At 46.1% G+C, this 27,732-nt stretch overlaps 1 protein-coding gene across 5 annotated transcripts; it reads left to right on the forward strand.

Annotated features, from left to right (window-relative positions):
* GCNT4 (glucosaminyl (N-acetyl) transferase 4) lies at positions 1-26,115 on the forward strand. Of its 5 annotated transcripts, XM_059694305.1 has the most exons (4): positions 616-731; positions 1,557-1,680; positions 2,213-2,347; positions 20,670-26,115. In XM_059694305.1, the coding sequence occupies exon 4, from the start codon at positions 20,671-20,673 to the stop codon at positions 22,012-22,014; it is 1,344 nt and encodes a 447-aa protein (XP_059550288.1). In that variant the 5' UTR covers positions 616-731; positions 1,557-1,680; positions 2,213-2,347; position 20,670; the 3' UTR covers positions 22,015-26,115. The 5 variants fall into 5 exon arrangements, with proteins under 5 accessions (XP_059550289.1, XP_059550286.1, XP_059550288.1 ...); XM_059694304.1 differs by lacking the exon at positions 2,213-2,347 and having other exon boundaries at positions 621-731; positions 1,580-1,680; XM_059694302.1 differs by lacking the exon at positions 2,213-2,347 and having other exon boundaries at positions 622-731.
* The last annotated feature ends 1,617 nt before the right edge of the window (positions 26,116-27,732 follow it).

A 27,732-nucleotide genomic window follows, 5' to 3' on the forward strand; every position in this document is an offset into this window, starting at 1 on the left:
AGGCAGTTTTGGGGTGAGCAGATTGGTACCGGATACCGCGCCCGCGCGGCCCGCCACCCTCACCCCGCTTGCGGGTCAAGAGGAAGCCGCGGTGTCTATTTGGCATGTAGGCACTGATTGAAAAAAACAACTTTGTAGTCTATTTATTGGGCATAAAGCTCCCCCTTCCCACGCTGCTTCTCTGGGGCAGTTATCTTACCAATGGAAATGGGCGAGTCCCGCAAAGCCGAGCCTCGCGGAGCCCAGCCTTGGGGGGGAAGCAAGAAAACGCAGATGTGAGTTTGCGTTCTGACCGCTCCGAGCAACTTGGGGCAAGTCGCTTAGCTCTTCAGGCCGCGGGTTTCTGGTCTGTTTAACGCGGGGAGGGAGCCCAACCTGGAGAACGCTCGGGGCAGCGGCGCCTAGACCCGAACGGAGCGCGCCGCGCGCGCCTGGGAACTTTGCCCGGAGCGCGGGGCCGGGACCCCGGAGCGCGGGCCGGGAGCTCCCTCTGCGGGAGCGCGGCGGCGGCGCTCCTCCTTTCCCCTCCACGTCACGGGGGCCGCTCGGCGCTCTCCCACCCCCGGCGGAGGGAGAGCAAGTCCTTGGCAGGGCGCGCCGCCGAGGTGGCGGAGGAGGCGGGAGCCAGCGGCGGCAGCAGAGGGGCCGGGAGCCGGAGCGCAGTCGAGGCCCCCTGCGGGACGACCTCTGCAGCCGAGGGGACCCCGCTTCGGGGCGGCCCGCTCTCTTTCGTAAGTCGACTTGGTCTCGCCGGCCGGCGAGGTGTGGGGCTGCCCCGCGGCAGCGGGTGCGGGGCCCCTGTCCCAGCCGCTGGGAGGCCGGGACGTCCAGACCCTTCTTCCTCGCGACTTTCACTTTGCCTCCCGGGGAAACCTGGGCGCCCGTCCCTCTCGAGGGACGAGGGCGGGGATCGGCCGGGGAAGTCGCCCGGATCCTGAGCTGAGCCTGCGGGTGTCCCAGGCCCGTGCGGGCACCGGACGGCGGAGACCCAGTCCGGGGCGCAGCAACTTCAGGGCCCCGGGCGGAGGCCGGACGCTGGAAGTTCCCTGCGGACCAGGGCGGAGGGTGCGGGCGGCCGGCGCGTGAAGGGCGAGGGCGTCCTGGGAGATGGGGTCCGCGTGTCCACACCCCGGCCCCCGGGCATGCGGAGCGGGATGGCCGAGTAGCGGCGCGGGTCCCAGGGCTTCCCCCCGCCCCCCGGGTGCGGACGCGGCTGCCGGGATGCGCCCCTTCCCGGGACAGGAGCCCGCCGTTTGGTCCTTTTGCCTGAGGGTCACCTAGACCCGCCCAGGTGAGGGGAGCCCAAGGACGGGGTCCCCGCGCCCGTGTGTGCGGACCCGCCTGCTAGCCTCTCCGACCTGGACCTGCGAGGCCCGGCCACGCTGCCCCCAGGCGGCGGGAGGCGAATGGGAGGGAGAGGGAGGCGGCGCCCGCGGGAACGGGCTCTTCCCCGGCTTCCCCAATAGGACAAGGTGTGTGGGTTGGGGGTGGGGATGTCTCCTCCTAGTTCGGGCACCGGAGGCTGCGGGACTGACCTCCCGCGGCGCCCTGGGCAGGGACGATCTTCTGTGCTTCTAAGGTCGGCGCGGCGCGGCGGAGCTGGCCGGGAGTCCTCCATCCCCCGGAGAAGTGGCGGCGCCGTCCCGGCGGGCTGGGAGCTCCGGGGACCCGAGCCAAGAGGTGCGCATTCGAGTCGGCTTACGGTCTTCACTTAGGCTTACGGTGCTCGCGGGTGGTGTTGTTTTGTTAATCGCAGAACAAAACAACTGTCCCGCTTGCGGGAGGTTTTTTCACGGGGTTGTAGCCCAGGAAACTTGGGTATTGTAGCCCGGCTGGGGCAGTGGAGAGCTGACCTTAGCCTTGAGGCACTTGACTTTTCCGCGTCCTCAAAATGAAAAAGCAGCAAACTAGAATCTTAAGGGAGTTGGGGATAGATAATAGAAGTCCACGTTGTTTGGGAGACATGAAAGCCACGCGTTTGACCTTATCTTACATGCACACACATGCCCTTTATGTGAAGCCGCTTATCACATATTCTATGGCCCGTCCTTGGCACCGATCTTGTTGGTAGTGTCATGAGGAAGTAAAGTCCTTAAAGGTAAGCGAATCGTTGCGAGAGCAGTTTCTATATGGCACTTTCTAAGGATCCATTTCGCTGTGAGAAATGACCAGTTAAGATGCTGTTGAATCATTGTTTAACTCGCATTTGCAGAGAAACACATAGTTGAAGAATCACAGAATCGGGTTGTGTGGCACTGAATGTTTCTGGGAAAGACTGAAGAGTTCCTTTGGGAGTGGGGGAGAAGTGTCCCCTCCTGGTTATTACTTGAACCCATTCCTTTGAGAGGTAAAGTTTACAGCTGTTTGCTAAATGCCACACAGTCTGCAGAGAGGTGGTTTTGGGGAGGGTGAATGGTGTAATTGGGCAATGAGTCCACCAGGCTAAGTACCCTCAGGATAGGGCAGTAAATCGTTATGGAACTAACTGGGCATGAACTTGGGTCATGGAGGCAGGGGCAGGTGGAGACATAAGACTATACAGACAGTGCCCAGCTTCTGCTCCCTCTCCCTTGAGAATCACCAGCCAGTGGGGCCGCTGGTGTTGGGGACCTGGGGCTATTAGCACCAGGGACTGGAAGTAAAACTGTCAGCCTCAAAAGCAGGGAGACAGGATTATGTACTGCAAGGATGAAAAGTCACTTCATCAACCCAAATGTATGGAGCACGTACTGTGTGCCCGGCTGTCCTGGGTGCTGGGGGAGCACAGGTGTGCTGGGGTGAAGGCAAGAGGCCTTCTTGGGGAGATTGAAGTTAGAACCTGTAGGAGCTGCATAAACCAAGTGGAAGGAGGAAGAGGATTAAAGGGGGAGTGTGCCTGCCCAGGGAAGGGTGTGCCCTGAGACTGAGGAGGGGAGAGCAGGGACTGAACCCGGCTAGTGTGACCTGGGGGAGAATGGCACCAGCTGAGGTCAGCAGGTACCAGGGCTAGATGATGCCAGATCTTTGGGCCATCTTGCGGAATTGATCCTCAGGACTGTTTCACATCTGAAAGTATCCTGGTGAGAGTTAAATTCAAAGCTGCAGTGGCCGTGTGGAAAATGGACTCGACAGCCCTTCAAGTAGACAGGGCTGGTTCCGGGCTGTGAGAGGCCTGGTGGCCGAGGCTGAGGTCGTGGCAGCAGGGATGACACAAGTGGGTGGATTGAAGGCAGACCTGGTGACTAGTTTTGTGTAGGGTGTGAGAGTGCAGGGTGACGCTGCTGAGTTTAAGCTTGAGCACTTGGGTATATGGTGCTGCCATGTACACAAGAGGGAACAGTGGAGGAGGGGCAGATTTGGGGAGAAAAACAAGGTGGGTTTTGTTAAGTCTGAGCTGCTTTCTAGGCTTTGAGAGTAGAAATACTTCAATGTCTGGATAGAGCAGGCTGCAGATTACCCTCCAAAGAGATCGGGGTCACCTGTTGTTTTAAGCCTGCGGTGGGTGGGGAAGGGGTGTGGACCTGGAAAAAAGCCCCTGCCTTCATGGGAAGAGGTGGAGGAAAACCAGGCGGTGCTGCATCTCCACCTCATCTGCAGTGGGAGTGAGCAGCGCGGGGTGTGTGTGTGTGGGGGGGGGGGAAGCTACACTTACCTCCCTAGAAATTGCCCTTTGAATGAGAGGTGGGACAGAGACCTGGCTTTTTAAAAAACATATATGTATTGATTTCAGAGAGGAAGGGAGAGGGAGAGAAACATCAATGAGAGAGAATCATTTATTGGCTGCCTCCTGTACACCCCTTAATGGTGATTGAGCCCACAATCTGGGCATGTGCCCGGACCAGGAATTGAATTCGTGACCTCCTTGTTCATAGGTCAGTGCTGAACCACTGAGACACACTAGCTGGGCAAGTGCTGGCTTTTTTAAGATGAGAGAGCCGCACACATTGATCTGTGAATGGAATGAACGAGTGGGAAGGAGGGGGTGAACATACAGGATGTCTGCAGCCCCTTCCACTCTGGGAGCGTTTGGTAAAAACAGCCTGGTCATGCTGGCATTTTGATATCAAACTCATATAACAAATTTCAGCTTCTTACTAAGACAAATTTTGAAGCACTTATGTCTATGAAGTTTGAAGTTTTACTTCGTAGATATGCAAATTTAATGATTAGGAGACACATTGATGGAATTCACACAACAGAGCTGCAGAGTGGCTGAGAGTGGTCCCAGAGTGACCCCACCACTCTCTAGCTCATGACCTTGCACAAGCTCCCTGACCTTTCTGCCTGGTCTCCTGGCCTCTGAAATGGCACCACGCCTAAGGGGTACATGCTCTACGGTGACTTCTTGCAGGCTGTTGTGAGGATTGCATGTGTGCATTATGTATGTGCAGTGTCTGTACAATGTATGAATGTTTGTATGATGTGTGCACAAGGTAGGCACATGTGCATCATGAATGCCCCATGTGTGTGTGTGTATGGTGCATGTACAATGTGTGTGTGTGTGTGTGTGCGCGCATTGTGCCTGGTACATAGTGAGTGCTCAGTAAGCCTTAGTGCTGGTGGATGTATTATGATGATGTCGTTTCCATCATTTCCAGATGTAGAATCTGAGACCTAGAGAATTTTGAGAACCCTTCAGAGCCGAACAGTAGCAAAGTTAAGGCCAGGATCCCGTTTGCCGAACTCACCGCAGGGGCATCTTTCACTTAGCATGTCAGCAAGTATCAGGTGCCGGATGCTCTTTAACATTAGCTGTAACAAGCAAAATAAATAAGACAAAATTAAGTTAATTGTAATAAAAGGGTCCCGTGACACTCACCACAGTGCAGAGGAGCAAAGCAGACATCAGACTTTTCCTAAGCAATGTAGAGATACATGTTTTGTATTAATTTGCATTGCTTTACATGTCACTTTATATGCATTTCCATCTGCTGGTAATTTTCCTTGTGAGATCTAAAGGCTGAAGCTTCAAGTACATAAGATCAAACAAAATTAATGAGGAATTAAATGCAGCTGCTTCAAACCCTAATGGGCCCCTGGGAATGGTGAGCTTGGTGTGGGTTTTGGGGAAAGGAGTGGACCAATATTTACTATTCTAGAAGATGTGGGACAGCCAGATACCATTTGATAAAAGCAGGTCACATCTTAATGTGTCTTGAAGCTTGTTCTGCTGAGCATACTAGAAAAATAAGGAAAGTGGAAGAAGACCAGAGAGAAATGGCCTGTTATATAAAATGCCAGAAAATGAAGCAGCAACAGAAGTCTGCTTTATGAAGCTGAACTAATAAGAAACACTAAGGGTCAGAAAGTAAAGGTGGAACTTTTAAGCATAATTTTAAATACCAATGTGTGGAGTTTTAAAACCAATAAAGTTTCCCTAAATTGGGCTTACTAAGAAATAGGCCATTGCGTCTTAGTAAAAAAAAAAAAAAAAAAAAAAAAAAAATTATATATATATATATATATATCTGTTTGGGTCCCATTTCTGTCATATATATATTTACTTAGAGCAGTGGTTCTCAAAATACGGTCCCTGGACCAGCTGCATCAGCATCATCTGGGAACTTGTTAATTTGCACCTGGAAAATACAAATTCTGAGCACAGACTGCTGAATTAGGACCTCTGGGCCCAACAACCTGCATTTTAATATTTAGAGCCAAGCCCAGTGATGTGGCTCAGTGGTTGAGTATCAGCCTATGAACCCAGGAGGTCACGGTTCCATTCCCAGGCAGGCCACAGGTCTGGTTGCGGGCTTGATCCCCAGTAGGGAGTATGTAGGAGGCAGCCAATCAAAGATTCTCATCATTGATGTTTCCATCTCTCTCTCCCTCTCCCTTCCTCTCTGAAATCAATAAAAACTATATTTTTAAAAATATTTGGAGCCAGCTTTCATTCCTCTTGAATTTTTACTCCTTTGGTCTTAACCTTTCATTTCCCTCTTTGGTCACTAGCTTCTCACTGTGCTGCTTAACTGGTAGAAGATTATGTCCAGACACAAACCCATCCCTTCCTCTGTCCCAAGGTCTAAACTGGTGGAAGATTCTTTCTAAGATCCCTTTAGGGTTCTGCAGCTCTGTGATCCTCACTCTGGGAGAACCACATTGATTTGGTTTAGCTGCCTTTAAAAGGAAAACTCATCTGGCAGTCTTATGCTAAACAGAGACTCTTCCAAATAACGGAGCCAGCCAAAACACAGCTGTTCTCCATAGATGCTCCTGTTGCACCACAGTTCTCCACCTGGGACGGGTGCAGTCAATTTCTTGGACCTCAGTGTTCGTCTTTATCTCTGTTAGGTTTCCTCTTACTAGATCCAAGTCTGTCCAGATCTGTTTGGGTCCGATTTCTGTCCTTTTTCGTAGAAGCCTTCATGTCCTCTGCCAATTTGGCCGCTGATGTCCTGGCCTGAGGAATTAGCAATACGAGGATTTTTGTTAGAGGCCTTCCCCACAGTTAATGAGGCTTGAAAACTTGGCATCTTTGGCAGTCCTTGTGGGCCTCACATCAGAGTAGTTGTCATCAGTCCCATGGTGGTTTGCATTGAAATGACTGCTGTTCTCATGTGCTCCCTCACAGTCTCACCAGGGAAAGCTGTTCTCACCCCAGCCCAGGCCGGCGGGCCTTTCGCGGCCTCATCCGAGCAGGTCCTCAGGAGCTGTTTGTGCTGAAGCCTTCCTTCTCCCTCGTATGTTTATACCACCAACTGAGATTTTTTTGTAGGTGACACAGAGGTAATTTTCAACTTATGTACAGTCAGATGAAGCTGAATTCAGAAATTTCAAAATAATAGGAGGTAAAGCTTGTGCCTCATTTGTCCTCTCTGCTTCACTGCACACTCCCTTCTCCCGAGCTCTAGAACTCAAGTCCACATTTAGCCAACGGATTCAGTTATTTTATAATGTACGATTTTGCTCACACATGATTCTTCTTTATTTTTAGGATTTTTAAAATTAAATTTATTGGGGTGAGATGAGTTAATAAAGACATATGTATGTTGCATTGCATGCTCACCACCCAGAGTCTGGTCTCCTTCCGTCACCATGTATTTGACCCCCTTCACTTTTTCCTTCTTCCTGCTCCCTCCACGCCCCTGCCCCTCTGGTAACCACCATACTGTTATCTGCGTCAATGAGTTTGTTCATTTGTTTGTTGACTTCTGTTTTGTATACCCCATATGAGTGAAATCATATGGTTCTTATCTTTTTTCCATCTGACTCACTTCACTTAGCATGATACTCTCAAGATACAGCCATGTTGTCTGTCGCAAATGGAAATTTTCATCATTTTTATGGCTGAGTAGTATTCCACTGTATGTATGAACCACGTCATCCATTGAAGGACACTTGGGTTGTTTCCATGTCCTACATATTGTGAACAGTGCTGCAATGAACATAAGGGCACATATATCTTTATGAATAAGTGTTTTCAAATTTTGGGGGTAGATACCCTAAGAGAGATTGCGGGTCATATGGTAGCTTTTAATTTTTTGAGGAACCTCCATACTGTTTTCCATGGAGGTTGCTCCAATTTACATTCCCACCAGCAGGTGTGAAGGTTCCATTTTTCTCCATATCCTCTCCAACACTTGTTGCTTCCTGTTTTGTTGATAATAGCCATTCTACCCGGTGTGAGGTGGTATCTCATTGTGGTTTTGGCTTGCATTTACTTTATAGCTAGTGAGGGTGAGCATCTTTTCATATATCTGTCGGCAATCTGTCATACATGATTCTTAAAGGAGTACAACCAGATGATGTAATTGCACAAAAAATACTTTAAAAGGCAAAAGCAAAACAACTTTATGGCAAGAGTGCTTTTAGCCATGGTTGCTAGAGCATGAAGCAGTGCCTGGAATTCTACCCTGTTATTCATGACCCTCATCTAATCCTGCTGGAGCCCTCTCCTCCCTCCCTCCCCCTGCATGGAAAGAGGAGCCTTAAACCAAACAGCAAAAATCTCCCCCAAAATCCAAGACGACTCTCTTCTTCCCAGATGCTACCCAACCCCTTCCAATGGGCTCTCCCTTGCCGCAGCAAACAGAAAACGTGTCTGGTGCCAGTGGAGCACTTTGTCACCTCAGGTAAACTTCCATGAACACTCACTTCTTCTAGCTCTTGGCTTTCATTCCCCCTCTGTCTGTCCCCTTTGTTGTGGTCTGATCTAGTTAAGGGAGCAATAGACCAGGTAGTCCCTTTGGAGGAGGGCCTCCTGTGCTCAGCCTGGACAGGCGGCCTGTCCGCTTTTGGATGGGTTGTTTCCAGAGGCTCCGTGAACCCTGGCACTTCTCACGGTCACCTGCCAGATCTGGACAGCCTGTGACAAAGCCGCTCGTTCAGATTGCCAGACCAGGAAGAACAGTCTCAGCACAGGTCCTTGCTTGCCCAGGTTTCTTTTCTCTTCCTTCTACTCCTCTGTGTCTCTGCAGCATATTTGGAGTACTTAAACTGTTGCATCCTTTTCCACCCCCCTCCCGCTCCCCCACATCCCACCTTGATGCGACAAGGAGAGGCTCTCTCTGCCAGTCATCATCTTCCACCAGGTTCTCCCTTTGGCCTTTCTGGCACCCACCCTGCCCTACTCTGAGGCAGGCAAAGGCAGATGGATGTAGCATCCGATGGGTCAGGAGAGAGAGGTGGGATGACACACAGGTAGACACAAATTAAAGCGTGAAGACTAGATCATGAAAACATACTAGTAGAATGATATGGAGCCCTGGACAGTGTGGCTCAGTAGGTTGAGCATCATCCCATGCACCAAAAGGTCACCAGTTCAATTCCCGGTCAGGGCACATGCCCAGGTTGTGGGCTTGATCCCCAGTAGGGGATGAGCAGGAGACAGCTGATCAATGTTTTTCTCTGTCTCTCCCTCTACTTTCCTCTCTCTAAAATACATGAAAAAATATTTTTGAAAAGAATCATGTGGAGATTCTGGAGCTGAAGAAAGGGATGGGGACCAGGGGAGGGATCCTAAGACAGGAGGAACATAAAGTCAACATTGTGGCAGGGAAATCCCTGAATAAAAGAAGCATTTCCAACTGCTAGCTAGTGGCCTTTTCTGGGGAACTATCGCTACAATGAAATTTAAATGTCACAAAATGACTGGGGTTTCTCGAGATTGTGTTCAAGTCGCCCAGGATCTCACTGTTTCTTTCTGTATTCTCCTGGGCAGCACACTTTCTAGTTGTATCTCCCCAGCATCTAGCATAGTGCCTGCCTAGCACATGGTGGGACCACAGTAGATGTTTGCTGGATGGGCAACCCATTGAAGAGGGATAGAAGTAGGCTATATGAGCATAAAGGCATATATATCAGATATGTACCCAAAAGAAGCAAAAGCAGGGACATGACAGATGTTTGAACATCCATGTTCATAGCAGCATTATTCGCAAGAGCCAAAAGATGGGAGCAATCAATGCACGTGCCCATGGACAGACAAATGGATAAACAAAATGTGGTCTATACATACAATGGAATATTACCCAGCCTTAAAAGGAAGAATATGGATGAAACTTGAAGACATTGTGTTAAGTAAAATGAGCCAGTCACAAAAAGGCAACTATTGTCTGATTCTTCCTCTACGAGGTTCCCAGGGGTAGTCAAGTTCATAGAAAGAGAAAGTTGAATGGTGGTTGCCAGGGGCTGGGAGGAGGAGAGAAATGGACGTTTGAGTGGAATGGGTACTGAGCTTCAGTTGGGCAAGAAGAAGAAGTTCTGTGGATGGATGGTGGTAATGGCTGCAAAGCAGTGAGTGTACTTAATGCCACAGAACTGTACACATAAAACTGGTCAAAATTGTAAACTTGATGTTATATATTTTATGACAATAAAATAATAGAAACATGCATATATGATCAACTAATTCATAAATATGGAACAACAAAAGTTATTTTATAACAAAGACGTTAAGCAGGTAATACTCAGGAAGTTTATATTGTAGAGAGGCCAGCAGTGACACCAGGCTTGTAAAGATGTGTAAGTCGGTGCTGCTCAGAATGTCAGAATGGACGTCTGAATCCTCATACAAGGCGGGGACGTTCAAAGGCATGTAGTCCCCGTTATCCCCACACACACAAAATAACAAGCAAACAAAAAGAAAGCTGTTTTATTTTGAAAAATTGTAAACCTACAGAAAAGTCGTAAGAATAGCACAGTGGGCAGCCAGCTGATCCCCCTTGATGGTGAGAATGCTGAAGGCTTTGATGGGGCGTCTGCACCATCCTGCGGGGGACAGACTCCCGCGGCTGCCTCTGGGAGGCCGTCTCTGCGTGCAGACACGGGGTGGATGTTGAGGATGGAGTCCAGTCCCCGTTGGAACAGCCCCCGCTCAGTGACAGTTGGTGCTCCTCCTCCAGCTACTGTTTAAATGCTTTCCACCCCTTACCCTCATGCAGCCCGTGTGTCAGTCTGCCCTCCTGCCAGAATGTGCCCACGTGTGAGCTCTGTCCCCACAGTGTCCATGTGGGTCAGCCCCTGGGTCCTCTCTCAGATGAGGAAGCAGAGGGGTAACAGGATTAGTGACGGCTGGTTAGGGCAGTCAGGACTGAAATTCAGAACTGTCAACTTTACATTCCAAACCCATTATGTTGTACACACAGGTAGAGCAGGAGGGTCAGGTGGGGGGCGGGGGGACGGGTCAAGTGTGTGGCAGGGAGGAGAGGAATGGGGTCAGGCAGGTAGGGGAGGAACGAGAGAGTGACTCACAGCTACTCAATGTGGTTCACCCTACACGACAAGGATATCTTTTCTTTGTAACAAGCTTGTTACAACAAGCTCTGCAGAGGGCTGCTCACCTGTAAGGTGACTTTCAGAAATCATGTGGCCTGCCGCCTGCCTATGGCCAGAACCAGACCAAAGGAGGGTTGCCATAAGCTGAGTCGTGCTTACCTGAGGTTTGGTGAGCAGGCTGCACCGTTCAGGCCAACATTAGAGTTAGTTCGGTGAATCTTGGAGTCTGCTTTCCTCCCAATGTTTACCCAAAGCCTCCGTCTGCCTCCACATACAGATGGGTGAGACACGTTCAGCATCATCTGAGACACATAATTTTGCACTTGGCTATATATGGGATTGGACTGTTGTATAAGCTGACATGTTAGCTTGGTTTAAATTTAAGCTTGTGTGTGTGTTAAGCATTACTCTTTTCATATGGTCATCTTAAACATAGACGGGTGCTGTTTTTCTCATATGACAAGAATGCAGAGTGGGCCTTTGCTGCTGCTGGCTCAGTGGTTTGAGGTTTGGGGGCTGAGGTCTCTGATATTCGCTGGACCTGGTGCTTCGTGGTCCTGAGACGGAAGCTACAATGCTAGCCTTCATGATGGAGTTTTTGCAGAAAAATGGACGAAGGGGAATAGATAACAACATGGCACACTTGCCCTAGATTAGGTTTTTTAAAGAACTTTCCCAGATACTGGCATTATATTTCACTGGCTGGTTCTCTATACTGGACTTTTTTTTTTTTCCCCCAGAAGGAATTTAGGACTTTACTTAGTCTTTTTTAAAATTTATTTTTAAATTTTATTTTGTTGTTTAAAGTATTACAAATAGTAGTACATATATCTCCTTTTGGCGAAAGGCTTTTAGAGGGGCACATTTCTGCTACAACAATATAGGGGTTCTCTTATTACAGAAGAAAGGAAGGATGGGCTTGCAAGGGAACTGGCCGTCTCTTCCACAGACATAGATAAAAGCGTTCCCTCCCAGGTCTGCTTCTGAATTTCATCTCATTGGTCTCTCTATTCTAGCACAGCACCACACTGTTCTGATGATTGTAACATTATAATTTGTGTGACAATGTGAAGCATCTGCTTTTACTGTTATACAGTTGGCTAAGTTTGCTTAGATTTTTGTTGTTGGTGGTTTGTTAATCCTCACTGGAAGATATTTTTCCATTGATTTTTATAGAGAGTGGGATAGAGGGAGGGAGGAGGAGGAGAGAGAGAGAAACATCAATGTGAGAGAGATGCATCAATTGGTTGCTTTTCCCACATGCTGGATTGGGCCAGGGGGACTGAACCTGAAACCCAGGTATGTGCCCTTGACCTGGAATCGAACCTGTGACCTTTCAGTGTGTAGGCCAACACTCTAACCACTGAGCCACTGGCCAGGGCAGGATGTTTAGTTTTTAACTAAACAGTCTTTTCACTTCTTTATTATATTAACCTAAAATAAAGCCTGCATGTTGAGAAAACAGACAAAGGCCTGTCCAGGAGACAGAAATAAACAGGTTAACAAAGTAACTGCCACTGTGATAAGTGCTTAGAAGAAAACAAGGACTTGAACGATTCGAGAAGGGTGATCAGAGAAGACCCCAGGAAAGGATATTCCTCCTACATTGAGGGATAGGAGGGGCCCGTCAGGCCAGGGCCGGAGGGAAAGCCGTCTGAACATAGGGACAGTGGTACAAGGTCCTGAGGCAGGGAAGAAGCTGTGTCCTAGGAAATTGTAGAGGCTGGTGTTGCTTAGAGTGTAATGAGCAGAATGAGATGAAGCCGGAGAGGAGGGCAGGGACAGGAACCTGGGCCTTGTGGCCGTGGGAACAATTTCTGATTTTATTCTAAGTGCAGTGAAACCCCAGTGGAGGGTTGTAAGTGTAGGGAGTGAGACTAGGGAGAGGGAGTGATCTGACTTATGTGTTTAAAAGATCTTCTTGGCAACTGTACAGAGAATGGATTAGAGGGAAGCAAAGGACGCTAGTGAGGAGGTTATTTCATATGTAGGCAGATGCTGCCTTGGATCAGAGAGGTTCTGATGGAGTGGAAAGGGGTGAGTGGATTCAAAATACTTTCTGGATGGGTTTTGCTACTATCAAGAGCTTGGAGAGGCAGCCTCGCATTGTGGTTAAAAGTATAGGCTCTATGCCTAGCTGGTGTGGCTCAGTGGTTGAGCATTGGCCTACGAACCAGGAGGTTACGGTTCAATTCCTGGTCGGGGCACATGCCTGGGTTAGGGGCTCGATCCCCAGTAGGGGGTGTGCAGGAGGCAGCCAATCAATAATTCTCACTCATCATTCATGTTTCTATCTCTCTCTCCCTCTCTGAAATCGATAAAACAAATACTTTTTTTAAAGTGTAGGCTCTAAAATTGGACCATAATTGAGAATACTGGCTCCTCCACATATATCCTCTGTGACTCAATTTCCTGATCTGAAAAATGAAGATAATGATAGTACCTACTTCATAGGTGTATTGAGTGGAATAAACAAGAAAATGTAGATAGTTCTAGTGATCAGTATAGACCATTAGGAGGGGACAGGTATGTGCCCAGTGACTCGGGCAGCATGGAGACTTGTGTTGACTTTGGCCATAACCCTCTAAGTGGAGGGGGCTGTGGAGCCCGGCTGGACAGAACGCTACCCTGAGGGGCCTGGATATGGGGCCTAGAGGTCCCTGCTCTGTCCAATCCCTTGAGGGGCTCAGGTGGATGTACAACCATGTATGTAATGGGGAAAACATGTTCCCAGCACCCCAAGAATGGAACAGTGTTACATGATGGTTTGGCCTGTTTCCTCATTTAGAGAAGGAGGAATTTGGACTCCATCATCATTAAAGTCCTTGTCAGTTTTAAAATTTTGCTCCCAGGCTTATCGGAAAGTGTGGATTAATCAATTAAGCCTTGGTGGAGGAGGCTCAGAAAAGGAAATGCTGTTCTTTAAATGTTTTCTTCCTATGAGAAGTATGTTAACCTCTGTTCAAAAAATCACTTTCTAACAAGTTAAAGTCCCAGTTTAGGTTAGGACTCGTTCACGGTATACCATGAAATGAAAGAAACATAAGACGGTGCTATATAGCGAGACTTCTTATTAAAAAGCAAGATCCCCATCCCACCCCCCACCCCCACCCCAAAAAACACAAAAAAAACACCCAACAAGGTGTATTGAAAACAGTCTGGAAGGACACACCACCCACAGAGTGTCCTTACGCAGGGGAGGTGGATTACTAAGGAGTTGTGTTTTCCTCTGAGACTTTCCTGACTTTCTGACTTCTATTTATTTAACGAAAATGTTGACTTTCATAAACAGAGAATGGAAAGCCTTTTCCTTTTGCTTTCTGAAACTACCCTCTCTTATTATTTAGGGCTGTTTGTTCTCAATTTGTATGACCTTGTGTTTTGCCTCCTTATAGTTTCCTGCTCACAGTCGGATAATTATTTGCTGTTGCAATCTTTCCTCTAACAATGAGAACGTAAGGTTCTGGGCAAGAGACCTGCCTTCCTGCTCCTTTGCAGACTCTTCGGGTGCTGCTGGGGTTGGGGGGTTGGGGGGTGGAGGAAATTCATCTTGGCTGGGTCATCCTGGTGCTGGTGGTCGTGCTCCAAAACTTTCTCTGAGTTCGGTGATGTGCATGTCATCAAAGAGAACCAGTGGCTTTGTTGAAATCAAGGAGCTACGTTCAGTAGAAGGACCTTAGCTCATTCAACTGGATGAGGGGTTTTTCTTTTGTTTGTTTGGTTTTTGTTTGTTTAGTGAGCTCATCTTTATATTAGTGTTCTTAAGTGATGATTCTTCTTTGTAAGACTTCAGCAAGAAACAAAATCTTAACACTTCTAAGTCAATAAACTCTTCAAATCCTATTTTCACACTGACATAATGATACAAAGTTTACGAAGTTGAAGGTGGCCCACAAAGGGAAGACAGTCTCCACGCAGAGGGAGTTCATCCAGAAGTTTTCTGAAATAATTAGTGATTCTCAGAGCCCAAATGGTGTCACTGCCCCTGCGAAAACAGGTGAGTCAGTAAGTAGACAGACAAGACATGAGACAGGAATTTCTTAGGACGAGCTAGCTTTCTTTTCCTTCCGTGGCTTCCTGGGCTGGGAGATGGACTCATCTCTCCCTTCCCACAAGGATTGGCCCAGCCTCCTGCACCATGTAAATAAACAAGCCCTAACCGGGTGGAAGGCTCAGGACTTCAAACATGGTAAACATGTTTTGCTATTCATTTCTGTTCCAGCTTTTGGACAGTTAGATGAGACATAGTAATGAAAGAGTTTAGTCAGGGACCAAAACTGTTGTGGAAAATAGAGTTTTTCTTTAGATGCCAAGAGACAGTATTAGCTAAAGGGTTAAGAGTGCATCTCTGGAACAAGACTCTCTGGGTTCAAGTTCCAGCTAAAGTACGTGCTAGCCCTGTAGCCTTGGGCAGCTTTTTAATCTCCTTGTGCCTCAGTTTACTGTCTTGTAGGAAGCATAAAGGTGGTGCCTACCTCACTGATCTGTCGAGAGGGTTGAATTCTTACATGCAGAGCACTTAGAACAGTGTCCTGAGTAACAACTCTATTGAATGAGTCTACATTAATAATAGTGATATTATTAAATTAATAAAGAGCATTAGATAGAGGCATTCCAGCATTATTCATTCCAAAATATTGAATTTATGTTGAGACTTTTAGGGGGAATAGAAAGTAGGTTGAAAAATAAGAAAAGATGCCAAAAGTCTGGGGGGAAAATCTAAAAAAAAAAAAAAGTGCTTACCACTGGGAAACAGCAGTGTCTGGGCTTGAGGGTGGAGGTGATGGGGAGGAGGGGACGGAACCACGGCTGGCATTTACCAGGCGGTCACGATCTGTTCTAGACTGCGCTGAAGCACTGCGCGTGCACCCCTCGTTCAGCCCCAAACTCCTCAGGTGTTACTGCTATTATTAACGCCCTACACCAATGAAGATGCAGAGGTCGAGGGACTTGTCCGGGCTCCAGGTGCTCAATGGGCCGTTCCTGAGGGGTGCAGGGGCCTGTCCTGAGCTGAACCCAATGGTTTCAGGATCCCATGTGGATTCCTCTTCTCCCACCCTGCCCCCAAGCGAGCTCTTAGCTCTCCTCAGCTTTCTCCTTCCCTAAAACATTTCCACCTCTCACTTTGACCAGAAAAGTAAAAGTCAGTTATCGTCATATACATAACGTGGTCTACATAAAATTACCTAGTGAATTCTTTTCATTAAAAAAAACCCCGCAGCCGAAACCGGTTTGGCTCGGTGGATAGAGCATCGGCTTGCGGACTGAAAGGTCCCGGGTTCGATTCCGGTCGAGGGCATGTACCTGGGTTGCGGGCACATCCCTAGTAGGAGATGTGCAGGAGGCAGCTGATCGATGTTCCTCTCTCATCGATGTTTCTAACTCTCTGTCTCTCTCCCTTCCTCTCTGTAAAAAATCAATAAAATATATTTAAAAAAAAAAAAACCCGCAAAGTCAGCACAGCCTCCCAGATTCAGAGTCTGGCAAGCTGGGCATGGGAAAAAAAAAAAAGAGGCCTGATCACCTGTGCTTGTGGGGTGACTCTTGTCACAGGGTCTCCTGAACTCTCACAGCAGCTGGGGGGAGGGGTGCTAATCCCCACTTTGAGATCAGAAAACCGGGCTTCTGCGGTTGGTTTGATCAGTCTTGCAGCTACTAAGTGTTTCTCCAGGGATCAAGCCCATGTCTGTGGCATCCTGCAGCCCACACAGGCACTTTCTTTCCTCTCTTCCATGTGCCCCCCTCCAACCTGTAGGAGTTTCTGGAAGGAATTGCAGGTGTGCAGAGAGGCAGCAGGAAAGGGAGGGGCCAGGAGGGGGCTGAGGCCACCTAATCTGCAAATATGGCCTGTGGGTCCCTCATTACTGGTGCCCAGGCTAAACCTTATTCATTACCTTTCTTCCAGTCTCCTCCTCCCATTCATGACTTACCACCCCTTTCCTTCCCTGGGAAAGGAAGCATGCACTTCTGTGATGTGTCTGGATTTTGAAATCGCTGACTTAAGGAGAGTGCGTTGAGGAGCTGCTAATGGCTGTGCCATTTAGCCCTGAGTGCAATTATAACTACTTAGCTGGGTGTACCTTTGTGCCTGCTATTTCCCTTAAGGCTGTAAACAGCACCTGGAAGGGCTGGGGAAAATGATGATTTGGGGGAAAAGCTTCATTCAACATCCTGTTGGGTTTTTATTGAATTATCCAAATAGACCAGCGGTTCTCAACCTGTGGGTCGAACGACCCTTGCACAGGGGTCGCCTAAGACCATCCTGCCTATCAGATATTTACATTACGATTCATAACAGTAGCAACATTACAGTTATGAAGTAGCAACGAAAATAATTTTATGGTTGGGTCACAACATGAGGGACTGTATTTAAAGGGCCAGAAGGTTGAGAACCACTGAAATAGACCCCATTTCAGCTGTGCTCTGGTGATCAGACCTCACTATCATTTCCTTCTTAGGTCTGCTGTCATCACCAGGAACTGAGCCCATGTGGGGATAGGCTCCATGCTGGGTCAGGCTTCCTTCTCTGCCTGGGTGGGTGGGAGGGGAAATACCCTTCTCCCATGGGTGGGAGATTACTTGTAATCTATGTAATAAAAACCTAAGTGACCGGTACAGCGGAATGACCAGAATGACCAGTCGCCATGATGGTTGGAAGGACAGCCTGGGCTGTCCAACTCCCACTCCTTCTTCCTTTAAAATGGACTCTGGCCCCTCACTGCTGAGGCTCAGACATGGGACCCAGAGCGTGCCTGGCGCCTCTCCCTTCCGGGGGCCCTGTGACCTTCCCTCTCTGGGCAGGCAGCCAGGCCTCCTCGCCCCACTCAGCCTCCCCAGGCAGCAGGTTGGAGTCAGAAGTGTGTGCTCCAGGCATTCGTTCTCAGGAAGGTGCAGGGAAAGGTGGTGCAGAGGGGGCCCCAGGAAAGGGTGGGGGGACCAGGAGCCGGCCTTCGCCTTTTTACGTAAGGGTGAAGCTGGTAATTAAATGATATGTTAAATGACATGACAGCTCTGGAAGCCTTTGTAAACCTCTTTAGAAATGTGAGGGCTTTTCATTGTAGTCACTGTGGTTCTCAGCGGGAACTATTAACTAATGCTAATTCGAGATTTCATGGACCAATAAAGTAAGAAAAGAAAAAGCAAAAAATTCATTTGGGTAAGATTCATTCTAATTCTAGCCATTTATGTAAGTTGCTATTAATGCCTAATTACCATGAATTAGGACAATGAGGAGACAGTTTGATTGATTTGGGATTGATTAATCTTCTAAGTTTATCACAACACCCAGATCGAGTGCATCCATAGGCACAACACCTAATTCCGAACGTGTGCTTGGGCTTCTGGGGGTGTAGTTTGTGTTGCCTTGTTCACTGGGAGTCAGTTTTCCCACACTTCCCAACAACTGGCAGGAACTTGAGACTGAGTGGATGGAACCCTACTCAGTTCACTGTGGAGGAGAAGGCCGAGACCTGGTAAGGGGCTCTGAGCCATGTGCTTGATTGGGGTTCCTTTGACCTGGGTTCTGAGTCAGCAAAGGTGTTGTCTGGACGTGGTAACGGGATGAAGAAGAAAGACTGGGTTTGAGGCGTGTTAATGAGGTGATTTGTTAATGTGGGTATGGGAAACTGGAAGAGTCAGATGGCTCTTGAGTTCAAGCTTGGCTCATTGAGTGGGTGGTCTCACTATAAACTGAGACAGAAGACACAGAAGAGATGAAATGTCAGGTTCAGTTCTGGACTCCTTGAGGTTGAGTGCCTTAGACATCTTAGTGGACATGTCTCTCAAACAATTGGCTGTTCACTTTGGAGGCGTGGGCAAGAGGTGGGGGTTAGAGATAAAGTGTTGACATTGTGTATGTGCAAGTTGAAATCCAAAGACCCAGGAAGAGTATGGGTGAGAAGAGCAGTGAGCTGAGAACAGGACGCCGGGGAAACCCACAGAGAGACGCTGAGATGTGGCCGGAGAGGACCCGGATTCTGCAGGGCAGCTCACTGTCCATAGGCGTTCTTCGAGGGAGAGTGAATCAAGCGGATGTAAACGAGTAAATGTTATTCTCAGCAAAAGTTTTTTCAGTTCAGCCATACAATCTTCAAAAATAAACCAGGTTCAAAAATGTCTTGCCAATCCTAAGGAAATTGGTAGAAGTTTACATTCTCATTTAAGATTTATTGAGATGTATTGGGAAATTACATTGGGCTCCTCAAACCTTGGGTAGTACTCCCTGGATCCTGCTTCCCAAATAGCATATCTGTGCCCTCCCCTTCCTTAGGCTGCTTTTACCTAATAAAGCGATATAATCATCTCTTAAGTTCAAGTAGCACGAGAGGCTACTCGGTGATAAGTAAATCCCCCCTACCCTGGCCCACCCTGCCCTGCAAAGCACCTCCTGTTCCCAGCAGTGCTGTATGTATGCATCTTCCTGAAATACTGGCCCATGGGCCAGAATCGGCCAGCTCTCTGTGTTTGTAAATAAAGTTTTATTGGAACACAGCCATGCCCACTCTCACATTGTCTGGAGGCTGCGTTTTCACTCCAGTGGCAGAGCCGAATAGCGGTGACAGAGAAAGGAAAGTTTTGCCAACATGTGCTCTTTGTGTGTAGACACCTGTGTGTATGGTCTTTTTTTAATACACACGTGAGCACACTACACACCGTTCTGACTTTCGCTTATTTCTATTTCACACTACATGGTGGAAATTGTTCCACAGGGGCACATGCAGATTTGTCTTTTTCCCAGAGTGTGGATATAATTAATCAGTCCCTGTTGAGGGATATTTTAGTACTTTTCAGTCTTTAGCCTGAACAAGTAACACTGCAGGGAACCTGCTTGTGTGCACACCTTCCTTGCACACATGAGCTCTTCTCGGTAGGTACATTTAAAATTGAGAGATATTGCCTAACTGCCCCCCCCCCCAAGTAGTTTTTATCCCCCACGCTCAATGAGAGTCATGTTCTTTTCACCATAAGGGAGGGCTAAATTGCTAAACCCTTTGAGGAAATGGAGGCTAACAAAATAAAAAATAAAGAAATGTGCAGGATTACCAAATTCGTATAATTTGTACAAAATTTTACAGTCCTAATACCTACTATAGCTCCTTTGGGTGACTTCCCACTGCTCTTATTTTTTAAGGTCGTCTTAGTCCATGCATGCTGCTATAAATACCATGGATAGGGTGGCTGGTAAACAATAGAAATTTCTGGAAGTGCAAGATCAGCATGATGGGCTCTGGGGAAGGCCCTCTCCCAGGTGCACACTGCTGACTTCTTGCTATGTCTTCACTGGGGTCTCTCCTCATAAGGCCACTAATCCTATTCATGAGGGCTCCACCCTCATGACCCAATCACCTTCATGGCCCAAATACCATCACAGTTATGGATTAGGTTTCAACATATGAATTTTGGAGGAGACCCATTCAGTCTATAGCAGTGGGATTCACAGGATTCTCCCCATCTGACTTCAGATGTCCATCTAATCAGGATCTGAAGGTAAAATCAAGAAAAATATTCCTTTTAGCCTCAGGTGGGCCATTTGCCTCTCCAAAGATTTCTTAATGACATCCATCTCTCTAGACCTTTGCCCAGAATACTCCCTCCCCAAATATGCCAAGCAGAAATGCAGACAATATACAGTAAAATGACATAGTACCTATATTTTAGTAGTTTACATTATTTTGCATTCTATTTGGTAAGCAACATCTCTCAAAATTAGATATAGTTAGTACAGAATACCACAAAATACCACCATTCTACATAGTTCCATTTCCTTATTTCTGGATTCTCTCAAGGGAAGAAACTCATTTTAATCTTTATTGTTGAAAGTATTACATATGTCCCCTTCCTCGTACCCCCCTTCACCTCTTCCAGCCTACCCCCTGTCCTCCACCCCAGGCCTTCACCACCCTATTGTCTGTGTCTGTTCGAGTAATTTTATTTGAATGTTTCCACTGAATTACTCCTTTTGCCTCTTACAGAATGAAGATACTCAGATGTTGTATTAAATACCCCCTACAGCAGAAAGTCTTCATCCTGTTTTTAACCCTGTGGCTGTTCTCCTTGTTGAAGCTGCTAAATGTAGGAAGGCTCCTCTTCCCTCAGAGAGGCATTTACTTGGTGGAGCACTTCCTCAGCACCTCCCCTTTTGTAAGGAACAGATACACCCATGTTAACAACGAAGCCCGGTATAAAGTTAACTGTTCGGGTGTCTATGAACAGGAGCCTCTGGAAATTGGCAAGACTCTGGAAATTAGAAGGAGAGACATCATCGACTTGGATGATGATGACGTTGTGGCAATGACCAGCAATTGTGACGTTTACCAGATCCTAAGAAGGTACCATCAAAAGCTCGTTTCAAGGGAAGAGAGAAGCTTCCCAATAGCCTATTCTTTGGTGGTTCACAAAGATGCAATTATGGTTGAAAGGCTGATCCATGCTATATACAACCAGCACAATATTTACTGCATCCATTATGACCGTAAGTCACCCGACACCTTCAAAGTCGCCATGAACAATTTAGCTAAGTGCTTCTCCAATATTTTCATTGCTTCCAAATTAGAGACTGTGCATTATGCCCACATTTCCAGACTCCAAGCTGATTTAAATTGCTTGTCAGACCTTCTCAAGTCTTCAGTTCAATGGAAATATGTTATCAACCTGTGTGGGCAAGACTTTCCTTTGAAGTCAAACTTTGAATTAGTGTCAGAGTTGAAGAAACTCAATGGAGCAAATATGTTAGAGACAGTGAAACCCCCTCACAGTAAAACGGAAAGATTCACTTATCACCATGAGCTCAGACAGATGCCTTATGAATATGTGAAGCTACCAGTAAGGACAAACATCTCCAAAGAGGCACCCCCTCATAACATTGAGATATTTGTTGGCAGTGCTTACTTTGTTTTAAGTCGAGCATTTGTTAAATATGTTTTCAACAACTCCCTCGTTAAAGAGTTCTTTGCCTGGTCTGAAGACACCTACTCGCCTGATGAGCATTTTTGGGCTACCTTAATTCGGGTGCCAGGAATCCCTGGGGAGATTTCTCGGTCAGCCAAGGATGTGTCTGACCTACAGAGCAAGACCCGCCTTGTCAAATGGAATTATCACGAAGGCCTTTTCTATCCCAGTTGTACTGGCTCTCACCGCCGAAGTGTGTGTATCTATGGAGCAGCAGAATTGAGGTGGCTTATCAAAGATGGGCATTGGTTTGCTAATAAATTTGATTCTAAGGTGGACCCTGTCTTGATTAAATGCTTGGCAGAAAAGCTTGAAGAGCAACAGAGAGAGTGGATCAATTTGTCTTCAGAAAAGTTATTTATGGATTAAAAATCCCACAATCTCATCATGATAAAATCATGATGGAAATAAGGCATCTGATAAATGGAGTTATTATGGAGTTGTATACTATCCCAAATCCAGTACCATATGAGCTTAACTTTCTCATTGTTTGAAAGGGATCTAAAATTCCATGCACAAGGGAAAGTGACAGCCTTTCGTGACAACTAGCCTGCAGTTGGTTGAGTACTTTTGTTTGTTTCTTTAAAAAAACAAAGTTTTTTTTTTATTGATTTCAGAGAGGAAGGGAAAGGGAAAGAAACATCAATGATGAGAGAGAATCATTGATTGGCTGCCTCCTGCATGCCCCCTACTGGGGATTGAGCCTGCAACCCGGGCATGTGCCCTGACCAGGAATGGAATCACGACCTCCTGGTTCATAGGTCAACTCTCAACCACTGAGCCACACCAGCTGGGCCTGTTTGTTTCTGCCTGTAATTTCACTGAGATAAATCAGAGTTCTTAAACAGCCATCAGATATTTATTGATCTCCTACTGTATGTCAGACAATTTTTTAGAAATGTGTAGCAATTAAGTCCAAGTTTTAATGACTTATACAATGCTCTCAAGGGAATATGTCTTTCCCTACTCACACAGCAACCTTAATATCTTAAGTTCACCACATAACAACCTGGATCCCGCTGAGTAAGTTTTAGAGTGTGGTGATCACCCATATTAACCTCCTATTTCAGAATAGCATTTAAGTACAGTGACCAGTATTCCACTTGTCTCTTAATTCAAGTCATTCAACTTTTTCTAACCATTAGAATATTAGAAGGAGAGACTTCACTACCTCAGAAGAGCTCAAAAAATCGTCCAATTTCCTACTTGCCAAAGCATAATTTACCTTTTGGTGCCTCACTCATTCAATTCAGGGTCGGGAGACTCTGTGGGTGTGGCATTTGTAGTGTCTGAATGTTGGGGAGGTGTTCGGGGTAAGTAGGGGGATTGAGACATGGGGTATCTGAAGAGGAACAAAGGGATTTATATGACTTTTGCATCGTGTCACACGTGGTGTCATGATGGCCTCCTTTTTAATTCAACTGTTTCTGTAAAGCACATTTCCTGATTAAAAATGAGAACTGATTAATACTCAAAGTGTTATATTCCAGAACATTGAACGTAAGTCTTCAAGTTCATAGATTATCATTACATGTAAGTTTCTTTATAATGAAATTAGTATGCTTTTGTTTTATGGAACTACCAAACTGAGAATCACTGAATTTTCTTTTTTAAAAAATATATTTTATTGATTTTTTAGAGAGAGGAAGGGAGAGGGACAGAGAGTTAGAAACATCAGTGAGAGAGAGACATTGATCAACTGCCTCCTGCACACCCCCTACTGGGGATGTGCCCGCAACCAAGGTACATGCCCTTGACCGGAATCGAACCCGGGACCCGTCAGTCCGCAGGCCGATGCTCTATCCACTAAGCCAAACCGGTTACGGCAAGAATCACTGAATTTTCTTGAAAGACTATATGAAATATGACAGCTTTCAAAATTAATTATTATGGCCATTAAAATAAATCTCTTCTCCAGCAACTGTCCAAGTGGAACCCAAACTTAAAATTATGAAAGTTCATTGCAGTCTTCTTAGCTTAGATCCGGAGAGAGCAAGCTAATTTTCCTAAGGACATAGCAAGAATATTGATTAAAGATATTTTGTAAAACCTATACCTTAGACAACTACCAAATGAGTCAAACATACATCTACTATAATGTAACTGTGTGGTGCTGGAGGTGAAATGAGATAGGAGCAGGGTTTTTATGTCTTGGAAAATCAAGGGACTGGTAAAAATTTCTGGGTGGCCCTAACTGGTTTGGCTCAGTGGATAGAGCTTCGGCCTGCGGACTGAAGTCCCAGGTTCGATTCTGGTCAAGGCCATGTACCTTGGTTGCGGGCACACCCCCAGTAGGGGGCGTGCAGGAGGCAGCTGATTGATGTTTCTCTCTCATTGATGTTTCTAACTCTCTGTCCCTCTCCCTTCCTCTCTGTAAAAAAATCAATAAAATATATTTTTAAAAAATTTCTGGGTGATCTTATGTTTCAGTGTCAGCCTCAGGGACTATATAAAGATGTAGTAATCAATGCCCGTGTGAGACTATTTGGAAGTTTGAAGTATTTAAGTACTTTTTAAAATGTCTGTGAAATGAACTTTGCTTGTTTTCAAGTTTATGATACTAACTGCCAAGTGGCACCATTGTCTCCCTTGGACTCACTTTTCTTCCTTTCTTCCCCCTGCCTGCTTCAAATTGCTTTCTTCTTCAGAAAACAATTACCAAGTTCTTGTTCTTAAAGATAAGTAACTGTTGGGCAGAGCTGAGTTGTGCAGAACAGCCTTATCAGGTCGTTAGTGTGAGTGACTGTGACAAGCTGTCACTTTGGTCTTTGAAGTGAGCCCTGGATTGCCTGTCCTGGCTTTGCCTACCTCCACCCAGCCCCCTCACCACACTGCTGTCCGTGTCCATGGGCTATCCATAAATGTTCTTTGGCTAATCTCTTCACCTTCTTTCATCCAGTTCCCTCATTCCCCTCCACTCTGAACTCTTGTCAGTCTGTTTCATGTATCCATGCCTCTGGTTCTATTTTGTTCATTGGTTTATTTTATTTATTAGAGTCAACATATAAGTGAGATCATATGGTATTTGTCTTTGTCTGGCTTATTTCACTTAGCATAATAATCTCCAGGTCCATCCATGCTGTAACAAAAGGTAGGCATTCCTTTTTTATAGCTGCATAGTATTCCATTGTGTAAATGTACCACGGCTTTATTATCCACTCATCTACTGATGGGCACTTGGGCTGTTCCCAGATCTTGGCTGTTGTAAATAGTACAGCTATGAAGTGTTTTGAATATAGGAACCAATTTTTGAAGTGTCGGAGAACAGCAGCCTACAGTAAAGCTAACATAGGTCCAACACCATTGTTAGACTTAACCATTTGCCTTTTCAGAAAAAAAGCGTTTGAAATATAAAAAGAAGGCACAATTGCAGGGGCAGTGCCTGGAACCAAATCCAGGTATGCAGAAACTCCAGTCACTCCATGTGGGGCTTCTTTCTAAGCCAATAGGATTAGCAAGTTGGTCCGGTGGCTTAGACTGGGACGATGAATTGAAGTACTTTTCCTTTCATCCAGGCTTAAAGTACACAGGCCCTGATGCAGTTTTGGTTTTTAAGCCTTGGGTCATCAGAATAAATGCAAATACTGAAAAACAAGTGTCGACCTCCTGGCCCAGTGTCTTGACTCTCAGGAGGAATGGTTCTAGTTCATGTTCCTTGGGAAATTGGCAAGTTATTAATCAGCCTAATTCCATGTTCAGATGAAACACAGAACCATGAAAAGGTGGCAGTGCCTTTTGTTCCACAGAAACTTTTCTCAGGATTCACTATCTAACCTTCAGGGAGCCAGTCAGAACATGCCCTGGTCTCAGGGACCCTGCAGAATCCCTACACACCTCCCGGCCTGACCTTCCCTACAGCCTTTCTGCGCAATCCCCTCTGGTCTGGAGGATGTCCTGCAGTCCATGTTTTATCATTATTCTTTGCATCATATTTACTGAATCTACACTCTAAGTTATTTGGTGATGAGACCAGGACCTTGGGGTTTGTAAAGTGTATCAAATAATATTAATAATGAAAGATCTACTAATATATATATATATATCACAGAACAAACTACTGTAATGTTATAATAAAGACCCATGCTGCTGCTATTCTTAATGTTTTGGTTGTTTTAAGTGAAATATTTATATAAATATTTAAATTTGTAGAGTTAAGCCTGAAGATTCCAGAATGTGATGATTTGATATATATTCGATGAAATGACAATCTTTGCGAATGTAAAGTGGATGAATGTACCCGATGAATGTTACAGCTGTTTTTGTGGTTGTTGATGATGATGGAATGAGAGTTTTGATTTTTTTAAACATTTTTATCAGCTGACCTTTAAGTCTCCTACTGTGCGAGTGTTACCATTTTCAAAACATATATTTCCCATGACACGAGTTTTAAATAGATCGGCATTGCATTGTGTGTATGCTGCTACCAGATGATAATGCTTCAGGATTGTAAAATAAAATGTTCTCCAAACATTTTATGGTGTTGTCTTTCTCTGGTTGTGCTGTTTCCCCACAAAGACTCTTTCAGTTTCTGACACTTGCCCAGTAAGCAAAGACCACAGTCAGTTTCACTTCGGAGTAGAAGAAACTCAGTGTGTGTACTATATACAGACCATAGGCACACAAACATGAATAGTTTAATTTGGCAAAGTCTCAAAAGATCTTCAATGATTTCCCTGTCTTCATCCTCTTTCAGGTTGGTTTCTCTAAGATTAATTATCTAGATAAGTATTCGTGTATGTTGGATTACTTTGTGGAAGTTCTTAATAAGGCATCGTGAGCCCTTTATCCCTGGAAAAGCCAGACTCCTGTGCATCAAGACTCCTGCCAGGTTGTGAGCCCTGTGGACATGAGGACCCTGGCTCCACGGGTGTCCTCAGGCCTGGCTGGCAGGTAATTCCTGATGAGCTTCCCTCTGTCCTTCCAACATGACCTTCTCCAGTTCTTCTAGGTCCGAGGGATATTTGGCATTGCTCATCCACACGCCCCTGCCCTCGCTCTGAAAAGCCCCTCGTCTGTTTTCCTTTTTCACCTTCTCTAAAGCAATGACAGCCACCAGCCTTCCTAGCTGGCAAGGAGCATGCGTATCACACTCATAAATTATCCATCTCAAGGAGTAAGCCTATTGTAGGAATCGTCAACATAAAGAAATTTACACCTACTCTTCACCAGGGGTTAGTTCTAGCTCTTGCCACGCTGGACAATCATACAAATCATAGTAATCTCACAGAAGAATTTGGATGTTTTTAGTAGTGGTGGGGAGGGCGAGTAAGTCTCTCCAGCATTGTATTAAAGACCCATAGGCTTGACTCCTAGATAATCAGTGTCATCTTTTTTAAATTTCCTTTGGTATCTACCAAGTTACATCTAAACTAGAACTACTGGCTTCTAGTTTCATGAAACTGATTATGGCCCTGGCAAGAGAGCAGGTGACTGCAAATTCATGCCTATCGCCGGAAAACTATTCCTATGATGATGCATAACGAACAGCTGGAGCATCACTTCAGAGAGGGGTGATCAGTGGGTCAACTTATGCAGATGTGCAAAACCCACAGGAAGACTATTCCCCGGACGGCAGGGGTGCTCTTCACACAGAGCCGCAGCGCCTTCCTTCCTGGAAGCACCTCGCCCTGAATCATGCAGAGGACACACGGCATCAGAAAAACCATGGCCAGCCATCAAGGTAAGTTTATTTTACTTTCGTTGTTGTGGCTGTTGTTTCTCAGAGAACAATAAAGGAAATTTAAACAGAAACCCTCTGTATTCGCAATTCTAACAGCCTGACAAAAACACTGTAATTCTCTGACTGCTCTTCTAATCTTATCCATATCCACATGCATCTTCTTATCTCCCTTCCCACTGCCTACATAGTTGCACCACTTCCCCATATTAATACGTGATATTTATGGCTATAATTCACTCAGTCTTTCCTTTATTGTAGAACATTTGAATTTTAAGCTACTTAACTTTTTCTTCTTGGCTGTCATAAATAATGATGCTGTGAACAGCTTTATACATAAAGCTTCTCATTTCCTTGATTCAATTCCTTAGGAGGCATTTTCAAGAGTGGGATTACAATCCTGAAGAGAA

The sequence above is a fragment of the Myotis daubentonii genome, chromosome 4, assembly GCF_963259705.1.
Source record: "Myotis daubentonii chromosome 4, mMyoDau2.1, whole genome shotgun sequence".
Lineage (NCBI taxonomy): Eukaryota > Metazoa > Chordata > Mammalia > Chiroptera > Vespertilionidae > Myotis > Myotis daubentonii.